The sequence below is a fragment of the Rhea americana genome, unplaced genomic scaffold, assembly GCF_003343005.1.
Source record: "Rhea americana isolate MKP2758 unplaced genomic scaffold, rheAme1 scaffold_32, whole genome shotgun sequence".
Lineage (NCBI taxonomy): Eukaryota > Metazoa > Chordata > Aves > Rheiformes > Rheidae > Rhea > Rhea americana.
Genome location: NW_028186446.1, coordinates 1,195,552 through 1,219,728, shown reverse-complemented (window position 1 = coordinate 1,219,728; position 24,177 = coordinate 1,195,552). Strand labels below are relative to the sequence as shown.

Sequence of the window (24,177 nt, the reverse complement as noted above, 5' to 3'; positions counted from 1 at the left end):
ATAAGAACGGTCATTGCTAGCAACAAAATGGAACTTTTGTAATAGTGTCACAGTGGAAAATGAATTCAATGATACTACTGAGAACAAATGTAATTAGTAATATGCAGGCTTTATTTTGAAAATTTATGAGATTTGTGACCTGTAATGCAAAGACCTAGGAACTAAAAAGAAATGTTCTCATGATTATGAGGCAGGGTAGAATGAGATCCATTTAGTTTTACCTATTTTTYTAAGACTTAGATTGATGTATTAGTACTAGCTAGGAAAGCTTCTAGCTTGAATGTCAAAGAGTTACTGTAACTAGAGGAGGGAGCTGGTAAACCTATTTCTATTAAYATGGAATTATCTAATTAGCATAGAATATTAATTAAAGTCAGTATTTTTTCTGCACAAGTATCTAAGAACAGAATATGAGTAATAATTCCATCCATAGTAAAGCTGTATCTGTTTTGCCAGCAAAAATACTCTTCACTGGGAAAAAACATATCTTTAATTTCAGTATAGAAACCTGCTCAGCTCCTTGTATATCAATCAGAAAGACATCTCAGTATGAACTAATAAATTTAAAATGTATTTATGCTCAGATTCTTCTGTTTTCAAAAGACACCCTTGAAACATCAGCTTTTCCACCTTCTACTTCTGTTTCAACAAACAACTTCTCAGAAAAACCCACTGATCCAGTAACATAGGTCAAAAAATAGAACACTGACTTAATTCTTATTTTTTAAAGTTTCTAGAGCCAACTGCCTTTCTYCTCAGGAAAAATTTCAATGAGGAAATATTACCTTTGTACAAGAGTGCTCTACTTTGGTATCTAAAGGACTGGAGCCCAGTTTTGGCAGCCAGACAGGCCAGACCCATGCGGGGCAAGAARGCAGCTCCCAGGGCAAGGCTCTGTGCACATGTATGAAGATGTGTGCCTCCAGCTCCTCCGTCTTCTCTGCAACACACGCATGCACACCCGCACGCACGTGCACACACAAGTGCTGGGCGCCACACACACTGACGAAAAGGTGGGCTTGAGGGAAGAGATGGCACATGAGATGCCAGCTGGACCATACTGTTCCACGATATCAGCAACACAGGAGCTAAAATACAATCACAAGAGGCATCTTCAACTCAGCCATTGGCCTGTTCAGGCAGAAGTTGAGTACTGAGAGGGAAATGAACTCTCTTTACCAAGAAAAAGCTGCACTTCTTTTTTCTCAAGCATCACTCACAGACAGTGTTTCTAAGGTTTCAGAGTATGATGAAGGTTATTGGTACTCTCCGTACCATTTGCAATTACAAAATGTCACTATTCAGTACTTTTCCCATGACCCTCACTCCTCACTGCTGTCTGTGATTAACACTTGATGTTTCAAGAGAATACCTTGCCTGCTCTTACTGTTTTGCTTTCATATTTTTCTACTTGTTTATCTTGCTGTATTCCTGAAATTGCTTTGCTACTTGGGGACTCAGAAAAATCTGCTTCTGTGGTGGTATTTTAAAAACTACTTAGCTGGGCTTCCTGGCACTCTGTCTGTCAGAGTGAACTACAACAGAGACATGTGCTTTCCAGTGACTCGCTGCAGGTATTCAAGTGGTTATCTTAAAAAATGAATAAAGCTATGTGGTTCTGTATTCACAGCTGACCTGGCACTAGCCAGATCCTCGTGTCAGGAGCATACGCTCCAACCAGACATCCATGCTGCCTAGCTTCAGGGACCCCATTTAGCTACTTAAATCAACTCTAACTTGAGCACTGAAGTCAAGATTTAAACTAATGTTGTAATACTMTAAGCATGATTGGCAGATACCTCCTTCTCCATCGATTATTTAGTGAGTGTAGACTCCTTACTCAGGATCTAAGTTAGGGGCAGGCCATTGTATGAATATACTCTTTTCCCTCCTTCCTATCATGCTAATACAGGGAACATAGAATATAGGGGCAAATAGACAATCTGATCTTAACCTAAACCCTCCCTYGCAATAAAATAGAACCATACAACTCAGACGTAAAAGACCTAGAGTCTTTGGTCAGCTAGTCTGCCTCTTGCTGCTACAGGACAGTGACATCTGGCACATTCTGCAGTGTGAACAACTTCCATCATTTTAACTACAAATCCACATTCTCATCKTTTACCCATACATCAACAGCAGCAAAAATATCATCAGGCATTAAACTAAATTAAATAACTTTTCTACAAAGAGACATTTACAGGGCCAAATTCAATTCTCCTTTAGATAGCTGCAAACACAATCTCTATGCAGGCAGCCTTTGGCTCGTCATCAGGAAGAAAACCGGTGAGTCTTAAAATCTCCCCCAACGTCCTTGTCTGCTGGGGGAAGAGGAGCAAAGGGACACGCTTACCACACGGTGAGGAAGGAGTGGCAAAGAGCACTGCAGGCACAGGACGGGACGCCTGCTTGTTCCCTCCAGCAACGCTCTCTCTAAGAGAAGGTCGGCAGCTCCTGWGCTATCCTCATTGGGTCAGYATGGGAACAGCTTTCAAGATCACATCTTGTACCATCAGTGTAGATACATGGAGTCTCCCATCTGTAAACCCATATCAGAATTTACACACAGGGCATGTAAATTAGAGTGAAAAAAAAAAGAAGAAAAGGGTCCTGTTGACAGCCTCATGGCTTAGAATTGTCTCAAAGCTCTAAAATCAGAAAACAAACAGCATGACTATTCAGTTGTATTTTTTAACGGTCTGACTTTGACCTTGTTTAACTTTCCATGAACATTTGGACCACTCATATCATCGTATTTTACTACTATTAATATTCATGGAAAGCGAGTGCTAAGTTTTTATGCTCAAATATTCATAGAAAATGAATTTTATATTTGTTTTCCGTAAACATGAGTGTCAGAGTCCTGGTTGTTAGCACTAGCTCCATACAGTCAAGAAACAGAAACAACACCATGTGCCTTATGTAAGCATTCACAATTAAATGATACAGTTAGTATTCCAAAAAGAGCTCTGTAGAGTACATGAATCAGAATAACAGAACAAATCTGCAAAAATTGGCAAACTGTATATAGACTTTCTGTCAATGGAAAAAAAGAAGCAAAATATATCAGATACAATTTAAGTATGAATTATTTAGCCAGGTCTTTTTGCAGACTTGCCTTTTAACATTATTATTTTTCATGTTAGACAATACGAATTACTAACTCACTTTATGCAAGTTAGTAAGCTTCTGATCTATTTATTTTTATAAATGATTTTATCAGGGTGATAGTGCTGAGAGCTTCTGTTCTTCTGGAACTAATAACTAGTTAAGAAACATACTTCTCCTGGAGAGGCTATAAATAAAGCCAACTAAGAATAAGAGGAAAGCAACATTATTATTCCCATTTTACAGCTAGTAAACTGAAGTACAAAGAAAACCTTTTAAAAGTCTGACCATAACCAACTTCTTCGACAACATGATAGTAGATCTAAAAACTCAAGCCAGATCCCCTGCTTATTATAAAGTGCCTAAGTCAGATTCCATTTTCCTATGTTCATAGGACTTCATATTCCTGTTTTGTAGTAATTTTTTAAGATCCTTTTGATCTTTTCCCTGGAAGTCAAAGTTTATTGGCCAATAAAATTACTTCTTGAAACTACAGATAGCAAATAAAATTTCTCAAAATTACACTGCATTTCGTGGAGGTTACATTTCTTAAAACAACTGCCTCTATTTCATTTCAATGGTATTTCATTTCAATGGTATGGGAAATATTTGCTGTCCTATACAAAGCCAGTTGCTGTATTCTCTCCTGGGGTTTCAGAGCTCATATTGCCAAAATTAGCTAGATGCCAGGCAGGCTCTTTTCCTGACCATGGCCATGCAGCTCTGTGAGCCCACCGAAGGCTACCCTGAGTCCCGCTTAGACTTACACAGTCAGACCCACACTGTGCGACTTTTGCAAGCAGATACAACCAACACACCTGGCAATTGCATGGCAAGCGCTATTTGACTCGGGAAGCCTCTGAAGAGCTATCCAGAAGACCTAAAATGATGCCGAATTGCAACTAGACACTGGAATTTGAGTGGGTCTTATGCTATCCACATACGAAGCCAAGTCTATATCTTCCCACAGAATTCACCTTCCAAATTACTTCTGGAGTAATTTTGATGGTGACTCTTCTAGCAGCTTTTACGTGAGTCTGCTAAAAGTTTCTCTTTACAAAAATTTCATCACAAAGAAAAGAAACATTGCCATTTGATAGTCTTAGCATATTCACCTTTTCTCAGCTAGATGCTTATGATTTTGGACAATATTTCCCCTAAGATGTTTCTTATTCTACATTTTTACTATCCTCAAATCATGTTCTGACTCTTCGATAAAATGGTTATTTTTAAGTCTTCACTCTGCACAAATGGAAAAACCTTCCACATTCAATGCAAGACCTTAAAATATTATAATATTGTGCCATAGAACTTTTATTGTGCTTAGACAAAGATGCTCCACATTTTTGTTGAGACTGCTGGAGAGGTGGTACACCATGGCCCCATCGTTCTTTTCAGTATTACCATTATGAGATGGCACTTCCAACTGCAGAAGAGGGCTGTCTTGGTAGCAGACCAGAATCACAATTTATAAATACTGAACTGTAGTTAAATGCTTTCTCACACCAGTGAATATAATTGTGTTTATATAATATTTATTTTTAGCTGCTTTCATTGAAGCTATTACTAGAGACAATATATGTTTAAAATGTCCATTGCATTTAAGCAAAAATGAAAGTTCCCTGGGATTCCCTGCATTAGTTTTTCTGTTTTTTTTCCTCCAAGAGCAAGTGCCTCTCCTGTCAATCATTTGAACACTGCTGCTGTCACATATTTGTAAAATCACGCTTCTCATTCCAAACTTTTGCTATCTCCATATCATTGTAAATTCTGACTTTTTAAAGAAAGTATTTTTTTTACCTGTTACCCGAATCTCATCTGGGAATTCATTTTATTTTAATATGCTTCACGTTTCTCAAATAAGCCTCCTAATTTCCACCCATAATGGGTGTATTATCCAAGTAACACATCACTCTACTAAAAACTATTATGTGGTCTGCTCAAATGCAGATAGATTGCTAGCCACCGCTGAAAGATGTCTGACGAGAACAAAAATAGTGAGCATTAAATGTTAACTAAATTCAACTAAACATAAAATATTAAACATTCACTGAAAAAATTGACCACTATTCAGCAAATACTTCATTTATCTTCAATTAAATAAAGTGAGAATTAATCATTTTCCACTGTATCTGCAAACACATTTAGAATCCTGTAGTTGGAAGGGACCTGGAAAGGCCATACAACCTCTCCCATCTCAGGACAGGATAAGTTGTATTTACATCATTCCATGCATCCTGAAAACCTGATCTTAAAGATGATGGAGACCCCCAAACTGCCCCCATCTTCTGAAACCACTTCATCCTTACCATTATAAAGATTCTCATAGTATCTAATCCCAGTCCTAGTACAATTTTAGGACTTTAGTTCTTTTCTGTTCACCATTAAGGTGGGCTCCAGATTATTCATTGACTTGGTATAGAGGCTTTTCCTTAGCTGGTTTTTAGGCTTTTAACATGTTCCTTTTCTTTCTTAGGCTAAAGCCTAGTTCTTTTCACCTTACTTCCTAGGTTATTTTTCCTAGTTCTCTGCAACAGAGAGAGTTTCTCACATGGCTAGCAGATTACATTTCTGTTTCAACTGGCATGATATCATCCTATTTGATAATAAGATAATTTTAGGAGTGTGAGAGAGACAAGGAGGGGGGCAGAAGGGGTCTGGATTTTTGTTTATTGGCAGTTTCCTGAATGACCCTTGTATCTGCCTCCGTGTAAAAGCTAAACTCCTCCACAGCTTCTCTGTGTGCTCTAGAAGGTTGTGGCCATCTGCTGCGTGGGGCCGGACAGATATCGTTTCTACTGAGGCTAATCAGGATAATGCTAATTGGGATAATGCTACGCTTGCTTCGCAGCAGCCCCTTTTCTCTCCATCCCTGTACACCCGTTTGAACCTCCCCCATACAGCCCCTGAGGCACGGTGGCCGTTTCGGCTGGCTGGGACCCATCAGCGCACGAGGTGCCCTGGCCTTGCACCCCGGCCCTCGCGCAGCTCCACTGCCAGCGCCTGTCAGCACCAGGGAAGGTTTCACCCTCCACTGCTGTTCCTCTTCCTCCTGTCTTTGCCTGTGGACACATGATGTAATTTTTCTTCCTGTTTATGTTTCCTTTGCAATCCTTTTAGGATTCTAATGCTAAGCAGTGGTTGCTTTTAGTCACAAAATGCATTAGTGGTTCTGTGCAGTTCGTAGTGGAATTGATTTTGTAGCAAATGACAGTCRTGAGGGAGGCATAAAGAATTATTTTTGGGAAATAACTGTCATAAGGGAGTCACTTGTGCTATCACTTGAGTGTTTTTAGTACTCAAGAGCAGGCAATGTGAGGTAAAAGCTTTTTGTGCACTGGAAGTGGTACTATAAGGAACATAAACAGCTACTGAATATATTAAAGCAGGTCATCTAACCTTTTCTCACTGTATACTAAATACTCCGTTATAAATGCCAATTAATGCAATCAGTTCATGTAAAGACTTATCTGTTTCCTTACAGAAGGCTTTTAGAGGAATATGTGTAACATGCGAGGTTACAACTACCTATCACAGATGCTGTAAGACATGTGACACCAACCCTGCCAACAGATGCATAAGGCAATTTGAGGGGGATGAACGTCAGACAGGAGCATTGCCTTCTGCAGTGTTGTTGCTCAGATACTAAACACAGAAGATGAGTACCGCAAATAGCCTGCACACTGATGTGTCCCATCCCACTATATTCCCAAAGCTTTCGAAGTGCCCTACACCTGTTTCCCGGTTGTTTTAAAGCCATGTTCAAATGTGCTGCTCTGCTTGTACCAAGTAATTGATTTTACAGGACTCTCTGCAAACAGAAATTTGTCCCCACACTATGTGCCATCAAGAGCTGGGGTCTTGGCTTGCAGTTGGTCTTTGTGATAGTGAGAGGTCATTTCTATCTTGTAGCAGTGGAACGAGTCTTCAGACAGTCCTCTGCTGTGACACTGAAACACGACGGGGTGAGATCAACCTTTTATCAAAGGGGATAGATGTTGTTTCGAAGATAAATATCTTTGAGAAGGAGGACTCTTCTTTGCCGTCAGGAGACTGCACTGCTCTATAAGCTGAAATGCTGCTTCCTTCTACAGGGTGTGCTTTGAAGCAAATGTAAAAACAATTTCCTCCTGAAAAAGGTACCTGTTTGGTATTCCCTAAGYGACTGTGAAGTCCCCTTTTCACGGAAGATATTGCTCAGAAAAGATTTATGAAATGTGGCAGGGCAACATCAAGGCCTTAGAACCATTAATTTAAAATGCTTTTCCCCTTCATTCTCCTGTGTAAATTGCTGAGCAACCATGATTTCTTTTTACCTTCTGCTCTCAGTGATACAGYTCATGTCATGCCAAGATCACAGTTCCATGACATTAATTATACACAACCAAGATACACTTTCTATTTTGTGCCCAAAGCAGAAAAGAGTGCATAGGAACACAGGAGAAATGACTGTTCTTAGGGAATTTCATTTCAGCTTGCTACTTTTTTTGAAACTATGGCTTGAGAGATCTGTCATTTTGAAAGCTGTAAAGAGGTCACTGCTACATTCAGAGTTGCTTACTGTGGAAWGCCTTAAAATATAGAATAATGTCAGAAGAAAATTCCTTGGGCCTGCTTACTTTTGTGTAACTAAATATAAGTGACATGGGCAAGATAAAATCTGATCTTAACCTTACTTGCAATAAAATAGAACYATACAACTCAGACGTAAAAGACCTAGAGTCTTYGGTCAGCTAGTCTGSCTCTTGCTGCTACAGGACAGTGACATCTGGCACATTCTGCAGTGTGAACAACTTCCATCATTTTAACTACAAATCCACATTCTCATCKTTTACCCATACATCAACAGCAGCAAAAATATCATCAGGCATTAAACTAAATTAAATAACTTTTCTACAAAGAGACATTTACAGGGCCAAATTCAATTCTCCTTTAGATAGCTGCAAACACAATCTCTATGCAGGCAGCCTTTGGCTCGTCATCAGGAAGAAAACCGGTGAGTCTTAAAATCTCCCCCAACGTCCTTGTCTGCTGGGCGAAGAGGAGCAAAGGGACACGCTTACCACACGGTGAGGAAGGAGTGGCAAAGAGCACTGCAGGCACAGGACGGGACGCCTGCTTGTTCCCTCCAGCAACGCTCTCTCTAAGGGAAGGTCAGCAGCTCCTGAGCTATCCTCATTGGGTCAGYATGGGAACAGCTTTCAAGATCTAATGTGGCCCCTGTGATAGCTTAGTTTAGGAAACAAACTGAGGGCAAACTAGAGGTTAGTTTTTATCTGCCTCTAAGCAGGTCASGATGCTGATCGTTCTTAGAGTAATGGCTTGTTATTATTCAGTTATAGGGGAAWGTAGATTCAAATTATTATCACTTACAAGGACATATTGGTACTAATCCAGATAAACAGAGAAGGAAATCAACCTGGAGAAAGCCCCCAGCAAAGCTGAGAAAAGAAGTTTAAACACCTTATACAGCAAAGCAACTGCATCTTGTCTACAGCACCCACCGTCCATCAGGGAAAGACCAGCAAGGTCCTGTTGCTCTCATAGAGGCAGCAGGAACGAGCAAAGAGAGAGCAGTAACCTGGGGAGCTCCTGAGGACAAGCCACCATCACGCGGGCTGGCACATCCTGTGCGATAGGGGGTGTGTACCTGACTCTGGCCACRCTTCTTGCGTCAACGCTGGGGATCTACACAGACCTCTGTACAATTCCATAGTGCCCTCCACTCTGCCAGTGGTACGAATGGAGAGTGAGATATTTTGACTTCAGCAAACCATGGACACGTAAATAACACTGCGCTACGTTCCTGCTGGACTCTTTCAGTCCTGCCAACAAGCACCTCAGCCTGCTCTACGTGGCAAATGATGAATGCTGCTTGCAAGCAGAGCAATCACTTTCCAGATAAGGTTTAAAAAAATCAATATAGACTTTTCAGCTTTCTGACTTTTCAGCAAATTTTTGTTTGGATTCTTGTGAAGAAATACTCGGAATTTTTAATGGTCTTTCATTCAAATATTTTCARTCTTGTTCTACATTATTTATAGATGTATATTATATATATGTATGCATATAGAGATTTATAGACTCTACAGCTTGCTCCTTTCTTGGATTTATTGAGGAGTTCATAATTWCTGAAACTTCTTTCTGATTGAGTTACAAATTCAGATTTTGTATGGAATTTTCTGAATCTTATAGTTCCACACATAAAACATCTCATGCACTGACAATATAGTAACCACCTTCGGCAATTTATACTCTATAAAGAATATAAGAAAGGACAGTAATGGCACAAAATAATCACACATAAGAAAGACTTGATCTATTGGAATAGTTCTGTTCGAATGCATAAGTAGTCCTAGTGAAAAAAATAGAGTTTATTCTTTTTTTTTTTTCATTAGGACTGGTCAGAAATTCTGTGTTTTAGGTTTTTTGCCCTTGCTGTTACAAGTCTCTTTAATGTTTCCTGCAAGAAAAATGCGCTTTCTCCTCTGCCAAGAAAAAAAAACAGATCTTTCCTTGGAAAAAGCAGAGAGACCTCGCCTGGACGGCCGAGCTGCGGGGCAAACTGCCCAGCACCGACACAGGCTGACAAACCAAGAGGTGCGATCTTTTGCTGTCTTCTGGAGAGGCAGCGGCTCTCAGGCATCATTCAGACGGCAGTTATCCCTGGCATACCTGTGGGTAAAGACCAAGTTTCCAGGCAAGTTTTCTTGCCCTGGCAGTGAGCATAGCTTGAGCCACCAAGATATGATCCTATTTTGCTTGAAGGCGCAGCTAGGTTACTAGAGGAGTTTACAGATTGACATAGATACCTATTTCCTACCAACTGGAGGAACTATATTTAAGGTAGGGAAAAGACTCAGTTRCAGAGTGTACTTGATCTTCTGACACAGCAATATTTAAGAATTCTTAAGCTTTTCAAGAGCAATCAGTTATTCTCTGCAATTGCACAAGACTAGCCAGTGTAATTTAATTAGGGAACAATAATGCTTACAGTCATGTTGTGCCAATTTATCTATGTTAAGCTGTTACTGCATTCTTTACTCCCTGCTTACAGCTAATTTTTTTATTAGTGACTCGCATTCCTTCTTGTTATAGTGTAGTTGATAAAACTGTCTATTTCTGAAAAAAGAAAATAAAAGATAGCCTACCACTTACCATACCACATATACCATTTTGTCACTGAGAAGTTTAATGAACACAGTATTTCATACCACACATGAACTTCCCTAGTTGTTTAACCAGCACTTTTTTGCTCTGCTCTATGTTTATTTTCCAAGCTTTCAGTGGCCCAGTAGCCACCATTAGCTTTCTCAAGCTCTTTCTCATGCCTGGGTATTCCCAGTGCAGCAGGTCAGGGACATTCGAACACCACTGGTCAGTACTGGAGAATGGCACTTAGTCTGCTTTGAAGAAATAAGCTAGCTATTCTTCATCTTTAAGTAGATCTATTGGTATGGAATATAAAATAAGAGTATTAAATAAACCAAAGAGAAGACCCACTGGCTTCCGAAGAACAGTTGCCTCACGATATTGCCCATGCAGACTACTGCTCTGTGCAAGTCTGCTGCATCATGGGAAATCCCAAAAGCCTCAGTAACAACTTAACAGCTAAACAAAAGAAGAATGCAGATTAGAACTAAAGAATAGAATGATTTTGTGGTATTTTGGGTACTCAGAATAAATGAATAGAATTGAATGCAAAGGAAGTAGCCGCTATAATTTGTCACCTGCTCTGTTTGCATAACCTTATGCACTAGGCATAACACTGCAGTAATAGAGAATTTATCTGATTCCCCCATAATTCCTACACAAAGTCTAATGCTTGTAATTACTTCCTTTTTTCTTTTTTTTTTTTTTGATCAGATCTTCGGTGGAAAAATCTACCAGTTCTCTGAGGAAACTACACTAGTATTTGTCTTTTTTTGTTTAAAAATTTCAAAATACTTAACATGAATTTCACTAGCCACAGCTTCCAGACGTTGAATTATTCTGTGCCATTTGCCAGATTAAAGAGCCTATCCATTGAAAAGAGAAACCCACCCACGTGTGTAAGATTGTGTGGTGGAGAGGGAGAAGCAAATTTTACTTTTACATCAAGATCATTGTGATACTTGACAAAATACAGATAGCATAGAAAATCAGAGAAGTATCATATTCAGGGTGTTTCTCCAGGATTCTTTCTATAAATAATTAGTAAGGTACAGCAGCAGTTTTTCATGTACTCAATACCCAATTTTCTGAATAGTTATCTAAGAGAGAAAAAAAAGTCATTTTTCTCCTGACAATGTAGAATGAACAAAGACGCTTCTAACTGTAGCAGGATGCATGAAAAACTCCTCTTTCATTCTACCCTGAAACACTGGATCATTATAATTAAATAGCTTATTCTCATAAACTTATTGCTACACTGTACTGTAAATCCATAGTTTTCTTTCATACAAAATTGTAAGACATTTATTAATGTATAGCACTGACAATTTTTGCTCTGTTGTCAAGGTATGGCATCAAATACAGACTTCAAAAAAGAAACATGCAAATCACAGTCATTAGTGTTTTAATCTTTTGCAACCAAGTTTTTGCAAAAAAAAAAAAAAAAATCTCATTAAGTTGTTGAGGTGATAGGAAGACATACTATACATGTTGTCTCCCAAACAGAGTCATTACTGAGCAGAGAAAGGAAATAGAAACATATGCTTAATACATTTGAGTGCCTGCTCAGAATGTTATATAGAAGCCCTCTCAGTTTATTCTTTGTTCACTGCTTTGTTTTTTGTACGCTTTTCACACCTGACTTGCTGAACTGGAGGTTTAAAATGCCRAGGGATTAAACGCCAGCTTCTAATTTTAATTACTTTTGCCGCACAGAGGTGAGCGAATGCCCACCCTCTGCCTCTTGCAGGGAAGACGCGGGTGACTCTGGAGCCGGCCTCGGTGTCGCCACCGCGGCCCACGCCAGGGCAGAGAGGGCCGGTGGCTTCCTCCGCGCGCCCGCTGATCACGGAGGAAGGTAACTCCAGCTACAAGCGAGGGGAGTCTGCAAGGGAAAGYGTGACTTCAAGGAGCTATTTTTATTTTGATCTCACCCATTCTCTCCCYGGGCTCCAGATAAAACCATCAAATTGCTTTTCACCCTTTAGCGAGTACTCGGGAGCCTGGGAGCTTCCCGGAGCGAGCCCAAAGGGGATCRATCGCTCGTTGGCCAACAGCGTCGCGCTCTGCTCCGCTCCACTCAGCGCTGCCAGACCCTCCTTTTCTGAACTTCAGTTAACTTCATGGTGACACAGCACATGCTGGGGACAAACCAAAACAACTCCTAGGATTATTCCAAACAGCTATGGATTGAGAAAGTCAAATCTGTCTCTCTCTAGCTTTGCCAACCACTCCTTCTGGAATATCTTTATTCACTTTTATAATGCAGTCAGGTTGTAATTAAAACCAGACCCTTAAATTAGTAAATTCAGCTACACATTCTGACCTTTCTGGAGTTAATAAGCTGAAAACCAGCAAGTRAAAACACGTTGTGCAGACTCAATTATCAGTTGCGACCACAGTCATTGAAATACAAGAACAAAAAATAAATAAACCCCTATTTTAGGAACAGCTGCCACTTTTCCTCTTCCAACTGAAACTAGAAGCTCATGTGCATGCAATGTTTGATAGTACGGATGGATTGCTGCAGTACTTCACATCCAATCCTGCCCAAGTATTTGCTCCATCACGTGCAGAAAGTATGAATGAGACATAGCCACTGACAGCAGCAAACAGAAAAGACGGTGCCCACCCACTTGCTCCATGCCGTGGGCTCACAACGTGTTGGTTGTTGCACAGGCCAAGCTTGCACTCCTAATTTTAGCATTTAGGTTTTAAATAGATGTGGTTATGGTACACATGGGAGAAACTCATGACCAATACTCCTCTTCAATYTTTAGATTTGGAGTGAGTGAGTGAGTTTTTGCATGTATGATTTTGCAGCAGAGAGGAGTAGCCCAGAGCTCTAAACATATAACTGTGGCTAGAAATTTGGAGATAAAACTTAGCTGTGATAACATACCTATGGGGCTAAGCAAATTAATAGAATACACTCACTTCTCTGTTTAGTAATCATCTCAGCTATCTGCACCTCCTCAGAATCTGAGACAAATCCCTATAGCCAGTGCCTCCAGATTACACTGAAAATGCCTTTGGGACCACAAAGAACTACATTCCGGTTTTATTTGTTGTTTCCTTGAATTTTCTGGATAACCAAAGAGGCCACGCACTTAGCACCAGTCGTGTTACTGCAGAGTTAGACTGCTCTCAACTCACTTTGCAAGCACATGCTTTTTATGGCTTTTCACCCCAGCTAAGTATCACTGAGGGGGGCAGAAGCCTCCTTCTTTTTCTAAGTTAAGGTACATTAGAGGAAGGCACAAAAGTTTAGTAGACAGTAATTGCCATTTGGTGCAGCACCTGACATTACCAAGGAGTACTGGACTATGTGGGCACTTCTGTTATATCTAGTATACGTATTTTTCCAATGGTGCTTGTGCTGGTCGGATACCAAACCCAGATCCTGAGTCATTCCCAAGCAACTGGATCAGCAATGCTGTCTATAGTGAAGAGCACTGGGAGAAGACTATGATTTAAGTTAATGCAGAGAGGTAGCCAGCAAGAGTATCACCTTCTACTAGAACACAGCAAGTGTGGAACAGCACAATCATTCTCCTGCTGACACCTGCCACGCAGTTGCAGAAGGCACATTGTATCCCAGGAGACAGAAAAAAGGGAAATGTTGGGGAACACCTGCCAATATTTTCCACTTGTGAGATTTCAGCACTTGGCACCTGCTGTCAGTCCTTTACTACTGCCTCTTCTTCTGAATATAATTACAGGGAGCTCTAAACCATAACCTGGAGGACAGCCAGGTTATTGAAGGACTGTCCTTCTGTAGAGGAAGAGATGAGCTATTTTATTTCAACTTGAAAAGTAGTTTTAATGAAGTTCCATCCAACTTCCTTGGTTATTGTTCAGGCAGGTATTAAAGATTTAACAAATTATCAACATTAGCATTAACTGGTATTTATAGTACAGTTAAATGCAGATGTCAAGTGCCTGCAGACTGGTTTCCTTATCTACATTTGCCATTCCACTATGGCTGCCTAAATCATTGTTTTCAAACAGYTGGAGAAACAAAACATTGAAAAAGTGTCTTCTGAACATAACAGTTACTCTCTCAAAAAAACAAACTCATTTCAACAAGAACAATAGCAATACTTTTTTAAAAAAATAAACTTCATAATTTCATTCAAGAGCAGAGAGAGGGTTCACTGGAAGACAGATAATGGACTCAAGAAAAACAAAATCTGTAAAGTAAATGTTCRCATTCAGTTTCTCTAGGCAACTATCCACACAATAGAAATCCCCTTGCCCCAGCTGGCACAAACTGGAAGCAGCAGCACTTACAGAGTGAGCAGGAAAGGGGAACTGTGGAACGCCAGGCGAGCCTGGTGTCTGAATGCGGAGCGATGCTCTGGCTCCGAGGGAAACTGGGGGCTTGCTGAATTAGCACAAGAAACTCAAGAGCCTGGAATAGGCAGAAAGTCAGAGCAGATGATCATAGTAACAGTTATTTCTGGTCTTTTCTTAGATTTAGTTTGGGCAACCCTGTGCTGCACTTGCAGCTGAAGTGCAGCAACGTCTACAGGTTCCCACCACATCAATCTCCTGCTTTTCATCTTTTTTGTTGTTTCAAATACATGACAATATCAGCTAACTAGGTTCAGCTAGATGAATGCTTTTCTTCGTTAGCAGAATAGATATTTCTGTTCATCAATTTAAATAACTATGTATCTAAACAAGAGACTATTTACCATATTGCTACATAAAATGTGTGGCAATCCTCCACATCTCCTTAGCACCTTTGCAGCAGCTCACAATAAATTAGCCATGGTACAGTGGCAGAACATAAATGTTTCAACTAGGAATGCTTAAACTACAAACACCTGGCTGCAAATCTCCCCATATGTGGGAGTCAGTCTCTCAAAACTTGTTGTTAAAGCCGATTACGTAGATACTACAGGTCATACAACTAGCTGGATGTAAGCATTCTTGAGAGGCAGGTCATTGCAGCTCACACATAAATGCTCCTGACATTTTTATCGTCCCCTTTGCCTCTCACGGGGCTTCTCTCTCTGTGTTCCTCCACTTCCTTCAGCCTTCCCCAAAGCTCATTTCTTCTGCTYTCTTGTACAAAGGGAAAGTGGGGGAAATAAGCAGGTCTGAGGAGATGTKTTACAAAGGAACCATCAAAATGTGTCCATCCCTCACTGAGTACTTATAGGATCTTGATCTTTACCCCTACTTTTGGCCTTCCTCAGTGGTTTCCAACCCTTAACTGTTCTCTCAGCTTTGATTCAAAGTCCACAGTCCTCTAGAGCCTGCTTTATAATATATTTATGACATTTTTGGGCAGTTGAATGGTAGAAGATATAAAACAAAAATGTGTATTTTTAAATAGAAATTTAAAGAAGTTAAGAGCCTTTTTTTAATAAGGCAGATAGTATTTTGATTTCCCTTTTTCATTTCTAAACTCATACTTACCTGCTATTTTGGAATTACTGTTATTATAAGAGTACCTAGCCTCCCTCACTGAGCTCAGAGACTCATTTATTGCTATTAGCCCAGCAAAGGTGTATTGAAAAGTGTTACACCTGTGGCATTCATCAAGTGCAATTTCCTACCATAAAGCTTTATTCTTTCTCTACTAATGCTCTGAGTAACTCTGATTTTTCCCACAATTTTCTCTAAATTACTAATTATTACTTTTGATTTCCATTAAYGTGAATGTCTAATATTATTTGAAAGACTCTGCAAAGAGTGCAGGCCATTTAATTTTGTATGGCTTATATTTTTATGTGCTTCTCAAATATGGGTGTAAGTAATTGTAGTTAATTWGTGTTCAGACTAAGTTTCTAGCTCTAAATATTTATATCTGAGTTTCCCTGCATGGTCCCAATTCTGCAAAGCATTTAAGCACCTGTCTTGAATTCCTGTGTTATCCTAGCTAATTCTGTGTACTTCCACAGAGAGGGTTTCTAGGCGCTAATGTAATGTGATTAATATTACACTGGGATGCTGAGAAGTTGCAGGAAAATTTTCTCTGATTGAAAAGCTAAGTTGAGTCACTGGAAGATCTCCTACAAGGAGGTTTCTACTCTTCCCACAACACCAAATCCCACAGAACCTGTTCTTGCAGAAATTGTGTATTGCTCCCAAGGACAACTGCATTCCTGTCTGCTCACAAAAGCACAAGAGCACTTGAATTTTCTGTTATTTTTGATGTTACTTAGATCTTTTCTTGTTACCTGAGTTAGTAATGGAAAAGCATCTTTGTTCTGCTAGTCAGGTTGCTGATGGTTGTTGTTTGAGAGTGAGAAAATAGATCTTTGGTGAAGTGGGATATGAGGTTGTGGGAACAGTAGAAACCTCCTTGTAGGACGTCTTCTAGTAACTCAAATTAACTTTTCCAGTGCAGAGCTGGAAAATATGCTACAGTCTCCTCCCGACTGCTCAAAATGTGCTGGTTTCATTCAGCCTCTGTCCCTTCAGGACAGAACAGAGGGAAAAGGTCAGATGGAAACAAGGGCAGTTCAGAGGGATTTAAACTCTCAAGTAAAGACAATACATGTAAGATGGACATGCAATAGGCTGGCCTTGCAAGGGGACATGGGCTCTGCTCACCTGTACCTTGSAGAACATTTCCTGTTCCTACTCCTGTATCAACAAATAGGATGAGAATTCCAAGGATCTTGCTTATTTCTAAAAGCTATATGAAAATGGAAATAAGAAATGCCCTTGCCTTTTGATGATGCTGTGTTCTCAAATATTCTTTCCCTACAGAATCGGCTACAGTGTTGTACTGTGGAAGGAGAGGCAAATCTCAGAGCAAAAGCCTTACTTTTCTCACAAATTGTATCACAATATCAGGAATTAAGAAATCTCCCTTTTTTCCTTGTAGTTCCATTAATTAAAAATGATACATATTATTTCCTTTGATCTTCTTGGGCAGGTGATATGTACGGCATTATTTTTTGAATTAAAATATGTTCACRGTTTTGGATTACAGATAGTATGATACATTAAAAAAAAACATAGTACAGGCATAAACTGAGTAAGCAATCACACTCCTACAGAAAAAAGCACGTATTTTATCTGTGGACCAGCATCTAAAAAGGATTCTTCTTTTTAAGAAATAACACTCTACTAAAGTCAGGTTGATAGAAGCATCTTCTCATTCTTTGCTGACAAGRCTTGATTGATGTTCTGAGAGCCACAATTCACCATCTGAATTTTCTGCACAGGAYTGTATTGACAATAGGTCCCTCTGGCAGGAGGCATAGTTTTTGTTTGTTTTCCCCCAAGCTGTTTAACAGGATAAACATATGGTACAATCATACAACAGTATTATGTCAACTGAAACTAGAATGTGAGTTTGTAACAGAATCTTTTCTAAAATAAACTACTCTTACCTTTACCATTTCAATATCACTGCTGGCCTATCATTTTTAAGAAGCTTTTGGATTGCCTTTTTCTTATACAAATGAGATTCAGTGAACGAAAAGGTAATATATGCCAATTTCCCCACACAGACATTGACACTCTGCCAAATTCAGCCCAGCGCAAAGTAAGCTGACTTCCGTGGAAATTCACCCACAYAAAACAGAATTAGTTCTGTTCTACTCTACTTTAAAAGGACATACAACCCTATTGTTTAATTTGAGAAGATGGGAATAACTTTGTAGTATAACCCATCCAGAAAAGAAAGTAGCTCTGGTTAGGAGTTCTTTATACTGTTCATGTAGCTTACAGAATAAAGGGCTTCAGTCAAAGTGACTTACTAAAAAAAAATGCAAGTTAAATCTGGCTGATATAGTGGCTCGACAGACAGGAGCATAGGCTCAACTGAATTATAAATGTCATGGTTCAGTTCTCAAGTCACTGACCAGATCTGGGGAAGTAAAGCAGCGGCTAGCACTGGCAGAGCTGTATTATCTATTGATGCATCCCGCATTAATGTCACTGCCTTGCAGTAAAGAAAAATCTGTTCATTAACCCACCTTGTATTCTTCCCGCAGTTACCCCTGTGGTGAGGGAGCTGTGCCAATACGACTAAAGGCAAGATTTGACTGCAAAACAGAATATATTTTAACTTGCAATAATTAAAATAATGTGAAAAACTACTGCTAGCAGGTAGGGCGCTATGTACTACAGCCAGACTGAACTTCACAGTGGCTGCACAGGCAGAGTTTACATTTTCTTGCTCGGAGAGTAGAGCCTGCAACCTGCACCCCAGCTGCGGCAGGGACACTCTTCGCTGGCACACTGTCCTTCTTCAGGGCCGCTTCCCTCAGCAGCTGCGGTTCTGGGCTGGACACAGCACCGATACTACTCACAGCCCTGCTGCACAATCCTCACCAACTCTTAACCTCTTTCGGAGTGAAACATGTCTGACAGCTTTAAGCATTTCCCAGGGTGTAGAAACAGAATGATGAACTGACAACAGGTCTGCTTTAAATCTGCTGGTGATTTCTCATGTGTTCAGCTAATGACAGAAACGAGGCTCCTTCTCATTTGAAAAATTACAAACTATCATCCAAATCAGAATCTCACCACTCCAAARCTCATCAGACTTTTTCTCATAAAGTCAAAGTTGTCCATATTTCCTGGATGTATATTGAAATGTCCCAAACTTAAATGAAATGTCTCAGGAAGAAAAGACCCAATATWTTTCACTCAACCAATAATAATGTCTTCTTCTGAAGCAATTTTGGAAGAGTTTGATAAAGGGATGCACAATGACAGGAAGCMATTCCTGCAATAGCGTTTGCCCTTCCCGAGTCTCCCTCCACTGCACAATGCAACTGGAGACTCCCTGCACAGGGAGACACTGGCGCTAGCAACATCTTTGTAGAATAGTGACTTCTGTRTGTGTTCAAGCTGCTTTCCCCTAAATTTGTAAATACTAGACTTTTCATTTGAGATTGACAGAAAGTTATTATACCCTTTAAAAATTATTAGAATGRAAGAATGAATGACAAATTTGGAAGGTAAAAATGTAAAATTTGAAAAGCTCTCAAGGCCAAAGATCTCCAACTTCCTTATTTTCATTGTAGAAGAGCCACAGTTGAAACAACAGTGACAGAATGCAAGAGTGCTGTTTATGGCAATGTGACAGTGCCATTTTGAGTGACCACCATGACTTGAGCAACCACTACCACGTGGCCAAACCCTAGAGCGGGTAAATTCCTCCAAAGCATCCCCTGACACATCACTCTTTTCTGCTCCAGCTGCTCATGAAATAACAGCTCTGGACCCTGAGACAAGGGAGGAGAGAGCGAGGGGAAAGGGGCTGTGGTCATGATATGCAGGCACATGTAGGTACAAAAGGAACRGAAAGGCACAGAAACCCCCTCTGCTCAGACAAGGGGGRAAAAACAAAAGAGTTTTTCTAAGATTTGATTTTTCATATGAATTACTTGCAGAATGGAGCACATGGGGTTTTTTGCTGTCTTTGCAAGTGAACAGCAAGGCCTCTTGCTTTTTTCCYTTTTTTTTCCGTATATTTCTTCAGTTGTACCTSGATAATGTTAGAGGAAATGCTGTTGGTCTAACATCATAAATTTTGCTGTTGAACCTCTACTTGCGCCATCTCCACCCCGGGAAGCATGCTGAAGAGGCTGATAACTAAAGCTCCTTGCCTCCTGGCCTCCACATCCTACAGCACTGTGGAGACCAGGTGCATGGATGTTGCAGAACAGTAGGAGAGATGTTTTTGCCATCGAACTTGAAGCACTTTGTCAGCTCCCTCTTCACACAGAAACAGCAGTAAGTAGAAGTGCATTCATGAAAATCAGCGTGGTTTGTTAAGGAGTTGAGTGTCTTTTATGCAGAAGGCTCAAAACTTGATACCTTATGACAGGTGTCAAACGCTACAGATATTAACATTTTGAATGTAGAAATCACTTTCTACATAACTAAAGCAACACAGCAACATCACAGAGTAACTCAGTAATCTTCTTGTTATTTAATTAGTTGCCCATATGAATACATTTACAAGGCAAGTAGCGACTCCATATGTTTAAAATGCAATTACAAAAGGACTTCTGTGATGAAACACTCAGATATTATGGAGTTTGGAAACCTGTGAAGCAGTCTCAGTCCACAAAAGAAAATCTTCAAGCTATATCCTCTATTAATTCAACTAGAAAGAAATCTATGTCTTCTGCACTGTTTGCTTGAAYGATAGTCTGTCCAGTTTTATTTAGGGTATAGATTTTAACCTATAGGCCAAAGTTATTTTCTATTATTTTATTGCTGAATTTTTTTCAGAGATTGTCTGGTATACACTGAAGCACCAATTGTCTGAGATTGCTAGTACAAATGATTTCACACTTTATTGCACAGATCTGAGACAGAATGCTTCAAACCCGGTTGCCTAAAATTAGGGTTCTATATCTATGYACCTCTGCTTTCCAGAGGCTCACAACGCCTAAAATGAATAGATATCATAGGTCTGCCATTCCTTGGAAAAGTCAAGTCAGTTTTATTTAGTTGTGTAAATTATTACTTCTGAGTACAACTTTAGGTATAAGCTCTGAATATATCACCTTCCAGAACTTGTCTGAGACTCTCCAGTGTTCAGATTTAGCCTTGGTCTACACCCACTGTTTACCGAAAATGTTAAACGTATATTGATTTCCACAAATACGGAGAAAGCAATACTGAGCACTTCTGAGAATCTCATCTTCATCAGTTATAGATCATAATTCTGGCTTTGCCCGGGATTTACAGTATTGAAATAAAGAATAAAGCTTGTTCCAGAAATTCTAAGATTCGACACGCACAATTCCTTTCAAAACGAACAGGCTGAATTATTTCATCAGAAACTCCGGGAGTGCACACAGAGGGCATGGGTGTGCGTGCGTGTGTGTGTACATCCGCCTGCCGATTTCCCGGGGCAGCTGGACGCCTGCAAGCCACGGGAAGGACGGCTCGATTCTCTGGGGACTCCCTTTGCTCAGCAGCATCATTCCCCTCATCCCGACGCTCTGCTGACTGCCAGGCTGCATCCAGGCTTGCAGTGGGAGACGCTTATAAATTCCAACTTAAGATTAGCTGTCGTGGAGCCTATTTTAATAGTGTCCCATCGATCATTATTTCCATGATTTATAAGTGACTGTCAGTGGCACAAGCAGTGCTCTATTAAAAGCTCTATTCCACTGAATGGGATCTAGTCAGCTGGAGCAATTGTTTCTTCCTAAGTGTTCTGCTTGGAAAACCTTTCATTTAGCCAGTTTTCCACCACGATCTATGTCCTCAAAAAAAATACTTGTTTCCTGAGATTTTTCATTAAACTATGAAGTAGCTCCTAGGGAGCATGACATTTTAAATAGACTTCAACTATGTAAAATGCAACCTGACCAATTTTATCATTCCAGTGATTTAAGGCCAAATTTTCACACAGTAGAATAATATTCAGCACAAATAAATCAACATCAAATGAGAGACTAATTGAAATGATACAGGCTACTCTGTGCTTTAGTTCATATGTGGTTTTCCTCTCAGAACATAATGATCATGGGAAATCAACACACAGCATAACTGTATTACATCAAATGAATCTATACGGTATGGTAAATATTACCTGGATTTGATATTATTGGTTCCCTTTTTATGCTTTAGCTGTAATAATAATCACCTTTCTTAATGTTTCTGACATAACAATTTTAGGTGAATACATTGTAAAAAAAAATCCTTGATGACATGAATGTAATTAGGGATCTCCCATGACAGTCAAAAGCTATGTATACAGAGCCATGCTGAAATTTATCCGAGTGAATGCTTTTTGCATGAGTAAGAAAAATGTCTGAATTCTACATTCACAGTTAGAGAGAAAACCAAAACCACCTAATCATAGTATAACTGAGTTAAACTGGAAGAAAAAACAGTTTTTGAAACACAGAAAGAACAACTCAATTATTTTGTATTTTTTCTCCCTCAGCGCTGTTATGCTTTCTCCCCTAATGTAGCCTGTGGATTTTCTGACTAGGAACATTCGTAAGCCAGTATATCTGGCTCATCCRTAGTTAGAAAATTGATTTTATTTTGATGGAAGAAAAATCCAGCCTTGACTCAACTGAACCTAGTAGCAAATCTTAGTTTAATGGGTGGTGAAGACAACGGGAGTGTACCCTAATTAATCCTGGGCTTATTTTGGTCCTTTGGCCTTATTCATCAGCATTTTCAGGGTAATGACTTTTACAGACATTAAAAATGTCTGCAGGGCAGAAAGGTTCCATTACATAAATGCATGTGAGCACATTTCCTGTTATATTTAGTGACAACAGCAAGGCAAGTGAGAGCTGTCTCTGATCTGGGAAGCCCRAATGCCCCAGCCATGATGTTCCAGGGCAGCCTCCACTGCTTGCCTGATGCTCCCAGTATTGCTGGTGCTGGCCAGACAGGGGACATAAGCCGCCCAACAGATCTAGCATGTCACTGGCACCAGCACCAACTTCTTCAAAGGACYGGCTAATTGTGGAAGACATACTAATAGTGAAATCTTCCAACCAATACGCTGGCCAATGTTCTGTGACCAGGGAGACTATTTATATGTAACAYACAAAAGTTATCTGAAGTATATAATGTTATCCCCTATACTTTTATATTTATTATTACACATCAAAATATGACTGATCACTTGACCTTTTTGGTATATTATAAATGTAAGTTTTGCAGTTTAAAAGAGCTGTTATTGTTTTCTCTTCCCTTCCCATTCTGTATACCCTTGTTGGTATAGCAGGGACTTGCTGATTTACCTTCTCTTTCCATTCAATATTTGTTTTTCTACTCATTTCACAAGTGCCACCGCATACACAGTTCATTGTATTTGATCAAGTTAGATCACATATACACAGTAAAGTCCCTGAAACACATAGGCACAGCGAGATGAATTAAGGAGGTCGTGAAAGCTTTTAAAATCACATTTGATAAAGCCAGCAGAAAAGCTGGCAGGTAATAAAAAGCAGTCAAGCCACAGATCCTGCTGAAAGTGAGTGATACAAGGCAGCAGGCTGACCACTGTTTATTGCCTGCCAGCTAAATATAACAGGATGCAACTTATTACTTGCTGGCTTTTCTGCCAGTTTGATAAAACGCAATTCATATTTTGGGTAGCRARGCTGCGTTCTTCTTCGACTGTAAACATTCYCTTTGCTGTCTCTGAATTTGTCCCTCATGCCTTCATTCAAATGCTCACTTGTTAATGTGAAACTGGTGAGGGCCAGCTCAAATGCGGGTATGTAGAAGTTCATTTCCGATGGCCGTAACAACACTGTGTCAGTGAATTATTAGCACTTTCCCTTTCCCCAGCCAAAACCTAAAATGTGCTATCCCATCTCCTGACTTGTTCTAGGTAAGGCCATAAAGTACAACCTTTTTTTTTCCTTTGTGTTTGACTCGGGAGAACAGAGAATTGGTGACTTGCCCAAACTTACATTTAGGTCAAATCCAAATGCACATTTCTATGGAGAAGGCACTGCTTGGAGGAGCAGGTTGCTTCCCCTGGTTCACTGCAGCACCTCATGTGTTTGGAGTATATACATGTAAACAAGTGTTAAGATCTAGTGCAAGTCCCAGATATCACAAAATGAACCCAGGTAACTGCTCTGTGTAGGGAAAGAAGGCCACATGGATACAGCGATGTAAAAGCAAATTAGTAAGATTATTGTGCAAACGTGATTTTGCTGTTGTATTTGCAAAGTGAGCGGATCTGTGCAGAAAGCCAGACTTGCCTTGCCTCCGCCCAGCAGAGYAAAGGGTTGGACACGCAAAGTCCACAGGTCTCCAAGGCAGGCAGGGAAGTCAGAGGACACAGGAGGCCGAGGACAGAGAGCGGAGCCCCTCTCTGCCGCTCCCTGCCCTTCTGCCTCCACGGCGTCACAGCTCCCGGGAAGAGCGACCAGCGCCGTCCTTGACGTGTTGCGGGCAGAGGGACATACGGCTTCATTGACGAATTAGCAGTAAGTC

The 24,177-nt window shown here is 40.1% G+C and overlaps 1 protein-coding gene across 1 annotated transcript in view; it reads right to left on the bottom strand.

The window, feature by feature from the left end:
* ZNF804B (zinc finger protein 804B) overlaps nt 1–23,462 on the bottom strand; it is a 138,366-nt gene extending 114,904 nt beyond the window's left edge. Inside the window, exons 1-2 of the mRNA XM_085310562.1 lie at nt 23,276–23,462; nt 22,578–22,753 (exon numbers count right to left, since the gene is read on the bottom strand). Of these exons, the coding sequence (XP_085166688.1) occupies nt 22,578–22,753; nt 23,276–23,462 (363 nt within the window). The remainder of the gene's footprint in view (nt 1–22,577; nt 22,754–23,275) is intronic.
* Nucleotides 23,463–24,177: the final 715 nt, after the last annotated feature.